This window comes from Drosophila bipectinata, chromosome 3R (genome assembly GCF_030179905.1).
Source record: "Drosophila bipectinata strain 14024-0381.07 chromosome 3R, DbipHiC1v2, whole genome shotgun sequence".
Classification (NCBI taxonomy): Eukaryota; Metazoa; Arthropoda; class Insecta; order Diptera; family Drosophilidae; genus Drosophila; species Drosophila bipectinata.
The window spans coordinates 8,296,418-8,301,759 of NC_091739.1; the positions used below are offsets into that span (position 1 = coordinate 8,296,418).

The following is a 5,342-nucleotide window of genomic DNA, read 5'->3' on the forward strand; positions in this document are numbered from 1 at the left end:
ATTGCCCGGCAGTAATGACAAATTGTAGGACCAATGGCTGAGCCAAAAACCAAAATAAATAATAATCAGCCAGTGGTCTAAACTTGCAATTTACCGCATTGGCTGTGAAATTAGCGCACACACCGGGCAGAAACCTAAAACCATTGTTATCGACCAGAAACATTTGCATTTGAATTGGAAATAAAGTAACTCCAGAGTGCAGACTTCATTGGGCACTAATCGGCCAACTGTGGGCCAGCCAGCCCGTTTGCAGTTGGCATCCAATTAAGCACGGCTAAAGTGCATCAATGTAAATACTGCAGATCGTTTTCTCCCCCCTGCCCGTGGGCGTATTCAAAATTCAAACAAAAGCTATAATCGCTTTGCCACGGATTACTACACACAGGAACATGCTGCGGACCTCAGAACCCCTTGTTTTGCCGATGCCGATCCCGACCTACTGCCTGAGATTCGCCGGCTGGTCAAATCTCTATAGATTCACCGACCACTCCTGCGGTCATGTGCAACATGCGAATTATTTTTACGTTTATCTCAAATTCAATTCAATTGCGATAATAATACAATTTATTTGCAGCAATTTGTTTCGTCGCGTCGTTTGCTCGTTGAGTATTCTGCAATTTAGTGGCCGTCGGACAGCGAATTATAATTATGTGCCTGGTTGGATGGCGGGCTGCGTGTGCTAAATCGAAATTATATAATCCCATATACCATTGCTTAATACGTGTGTGTATCTACGAGAAGCAGATCTTATCATAAATAAACAGCAGTCTGGTTGTTGGCCATTTTAATGGCCGAAAAAAAAGCATTTAGCCATTTGAACGAATATCCAGGCATGCCCTTGGGCTAGAAACCACTAGCGCCCTAAAAATGGCCCATTAAAGGCACCCTACTCGGTTTCAATGAGATTCTTTAGCACACAAGAAAAAATGACAACCATGAAGGTAAATATGGCATTCCTTTTGCACAAAAATGGGTATATAAAATTAAGGTCAGACTTGCTAATGTTTTTTCCAATAGGGTATCCCTGCGTCCATCCCAGCACCTTCATGTTTTCCAACTTATTGTCTATTTATCAGTGTGTTTACCTTTGATCATCTTTTGGTATGTTTTATGTTGCCCGCTGGCTATTTGTGCTCAAAATGCATTTGTTTCGATATGCCGCCCACATAAAATAAATTTAATAGATTTTTCTTTCAGCTCGAACAGCACAGAGACAACAGAGCCAACTCGCTAGAGTAAATAGCGATGTGCGATGGAGATGGCGTTGTGGGACTGCAGCGCAGTGGAATGCCGCCGCTAAAACAAACATCCGAGTCATCTGCCGGAAATGGGATACAAGACAAGGATTCTGTCTGCCACTGCCCCTTGCTATACCAGCAAATTGGCTGTGGCAATAAATCCCCTAAGAAATAGCGACAACAAAAGCTTAAAAAAATGGGAAAAAAGAAAACTTTGAAGTGGCAAAGAGTTGCGATTCTGTAAACAAATATAAAGAAGACATCAGTGGCGTAGTTCCAGAGGGAAGAGCCCAGTGATAGAGATCATAAGCTAACTGATTTATTGGTTGTGAACTGTTTTAGATGAAGATAAGTTTTTGTCAGAATTTTTGCTTTTCTCCAAATGTTAATTGAGATGTATAGTGTGGTGGGTGGCTGTGGAAATGGTCCTGGTTTCAGCTCCCAGTTCCAGACTGAGACAATGTTTATAGCACTAATTTTATTTGTTAAACTAACAAAGAAGCAGCAGCAAGACAAATAAATGTGTCTGAAAAACGATTGAGCGCACAGAAGACAGTCATATAAACAGAGGGACATAAAACTCATACGACATGTGGGCCAGCAAGAGCACCACCACCATCAGCAGCAGCACTTGGCAAATGCGTGAGCGTGAGAACATGGCACTTCATTCACGCCCCGGAAGTACCCCCTCCCTCCACTACCACCCCTCAGTGTGAGCTCCGCCCGGACAGCAGTTCAAGCGAAAGCCAAAGACAAAGAGACGATAAACAAAACAAAGAAATAGGAAAGGAAGCAGCCGGGCTATAGTTGCGCCTGCCGAAGAATTTATACGACTATTTGATGCCGAGGAACTGAAGACCCAGACCCAGGACTGAGTAAACGCTGCTTAAGTGTGCGTAAATCTATGAGGACCTCCCTATCGAAAGATTTCGACTGTCCCGGCCTGGCTCCCTCTAAGTGTTAACACATCGTAGCTACCACCCTACGCCCTTCAGGAGCATCTCTGGCTTCGAAATCCCAACCTCCAGTTGTTTTTATGTTGTAAAGCATTTTCATTTGTTTTTTTGTCACTCTGGCTTTTAAGCAAGGACTCGCACTCCATCCGATTGAGATACTTCGCTCTGTTTGGCTGAAAATTGATAGTTTTTAGCCAGATTATGATCTGTTTATTGTGCAAAGTGCTGTGAACTGAAGAGTGGGCGGCAATTAAGCCGCCTTTACGACGATTCTGAAATATGTTTCTTGCGATAGACATTCTTTTTTATTATTCTGTGAGCAAGGCGTCTGGCCGGCGTTGTCCTTCATTTTCGATCAACCGATAGCCCAGCACCACAGACTTTAACTTAATTTACTCATCGGTAGGAGGAGCAACAAGAATTGAACTTATTTCCGGCGGATGTATCAGTATTCGACAATTTCCGGCCTGGCGTTGTCTTAACTTTCTTTTCGCTCCCCCTCGCCTCCTAAAACTTTGGCCAGCAATAAATGCTAATACATATTAAACGATTTCCCATCCAGACAATGGAGGGCCCACGTCCAAGCCAAATCAATTTCTCGAAGCGTAATTAATGCCGCTGTGGGAACTACAAGCCGCTACTCAACTCAGTTGTCCAAGTATCGAATGGCTTGAATTGCTGGATGTTGGGATGATTGGATGATAGGACGGTTTGCCGAATGGGCGACTGGATGGCTCGCCTCCATTAGCCGCTGCATTCATTAGTACCCGGCCGTAATCATCATCAATAATCTTGCTTTGAAAACACATCACAAATTAATTTTGACAGCTCTTGGATGCGATTAATATCAATTATTCAGATAGTTGGCATCCAGCATCCAGATTGAACCAAGTCCTAGTTTCCCGATCCACAAATGGAGTCGGTGGTTTGCAGCTTCATTACACTCGATTTGTAAAATCTTAAGCTCCTGGAGGCTTACACGGATTTGGTTGTCGGCTTATAGAAAATGGTTTATTGCCAGCAATTAACGATAGAGGGGATTTTTATTTGTTTAGTAAACATATTTGGTAATCACTAATATTTTAATCTAATATGTTGTGAAGATCAAATACGCTCTCAATGGCAGGGGTATTCCCTAACTATTCCATTTGGTAACATCACTGAAAAAATTGAAATACTACTCACGTTTGGGATTTGATTAATTTTCAACAACAAATCCCACTTTATCGTCGTTATCAATTAAAGTCATTTAAAGCGCAATTTAGCAATCGTTCGCCTATAATCGACATTATCATTGAATATTCGTGCGATTTTTGTGTGCGTTTCCTGTTCGGCGTGTACATATTCAAATAGAAAGCTGGAGTGCCAGTTCAAACTCGTATTCGCCCTCTGGCCACTCGCTGGACAGGGCACGGCTCTTCAAATTAAGCGCACGCATGTATGAAATACCGAATTGACTAATATTTATTTATACAATTTTGCGGTTCACAGAATGCAGATAATTCAATTCCTGTGTCAAATTTGCCAAATGTGCGTGTGCGCTGCGCCTCAAATGCAATTGAATTTGGCGATAAACCAATTTAAAGCCAACCAGAATTGAAAGAAAAACTGTTTGGAATTATAAACGCATACATACAGTGCTAGTATAGGCCACACAGTGAATGTATGTATGTCTTGTGTTTTGTGGTACGCGTGCATGCGGGCCGAGTGTTTATCAGTCAACCGCCGCCTCTTCCCTCCCGGTTTTGATTCGGGGTCAGAGGTTATCAAGTGGCTGCGACAGATTGCCGCGGATCGAAAAAGCCCACAATAGTCGAACAGCTCTCAGAGTGTAAGCACAAGCGATGAAGCGGTTTCTGGTGGCTATTTTGGCTGCTCTGCTGGTCAGTGCCGTGCAGGGCGGTCTCCTAGGAAGGATTTTTCACAGGGAGTCCACAACCACGACAACAACTACGGAGGAGCCTCGCCGTCCGTTCTTCATCAACAACAATATTCCAGAGATCGCCGAGGGCTGCAAGGCCCACTACACCTGCAACAAAAAGCTAACCCAGGTGCCTGCCCCGCGACCCTGCCTCAAATACTGTCTCAAGATGGTCGAGTGCCCCAACAACCAGAAGACCCGCGCCAAGCCCAACCAGTGCGTCGAGTTGGACGAGCAGCAGGTTCTGGCCTCGTACGAGGCCTCTACCACAGTGAAGCCTACCAGCGGACAGCCTGTGACCGAGAAAATCATGGAGGTGGCCATGATTGACTTCCCCTGCCAGCCGGGTTACCTTCCCGACCACCGCGGACGCTGTCGGGAAATCTGGTAAATGGCACAGCCAGTTTCGTTCGTGATATGTGTAATTGAATCATTTCGTTTTATAAAATATTTGTTTTGAAATAAGCTGAGCACCCCAACTGATAACAATAAAAACTAAAAACCCAAAACATACTTGCAAAGTGTTGTATATTTTCACAAAGTATTTGATGGTCCCGATCTAAAATATTTCCCAAATTGTCATCTTGCTTAAAAACTATTTTAAAAGCTTATCAACTACATATGGCTGACTATATCCATAGCTTTCACATAACGCAACCATAGTAAAGTGTTTTTGGAAATTGAAGATTGGATCTTCCCACAGATTATATTATATTTTACAACCTACAAAGAATCGGCCGATTGAGCGTATCCCCTATCCCCTCGGAAAAAATTCGAAAAATTAAAAAACGATATTCAATCAATGTTTTGAATGAGGAAATGTTCTGGGTTCGCTGATTACTAAAAGGTACTTTAATTTCTGATCGGATACAAATTGGCAGAGCTATGGCCATCGGAAGGAGCAAAAGTGGGGAAATCAGGAAAACCCACACTTTTATGGGGGTACCCCTTGGAAATAATTCAAAGAATTCAACAACGATATTTAAGCAATGTTTTGAATAAGGAAAGTCGCTTCTGGGTGCGCTGATTACTGAAAAGTACTTTATGTCCTGATCGTATACAATTTGGCAGAGCTATGGCCATCGGAAGGATCAAAAGTGGGGAATTGAGGAAAACCCACAATTCCTGGGGAAAATGTATTCAAGAAAATTGTGTACCAATTTTCAACCAATCAGTTTCAAAAGTCGAGATTTTGGACTTTAGAAACGCTGTTTTAAGAAAAACGGG

The 5,342-nt window shown here is 43.0% G+C and overlaps 1 protein-coding gene across 1 annotated transcript; it reads left to right on the forward strand.

The window, feature by feature from the left end:
* Nucleotides 1–3,992: 3,992 nt before the first annotated feature.
* Nucleotides 3,993–4,610, forward strand: Gbp3 (Growth-blocking peptide 3). Its single transcript, XM_017246271.3, has one exon. The coding sequence runs from the start codon at nucleotides 4,039–4,041 to the stop codon at nucleotides 4,504–4,506; it is 468 nt and encodes a 155-aa protein (XP_017101760.2). The 5' UTR covers nucleotides 3,993–4,038; the 3' UTR covers nucleotides 4,507–4,610.
* The last annotated feature ends 732 nt before the right edge of the window (nucleotides 4,611–5,342 follow it).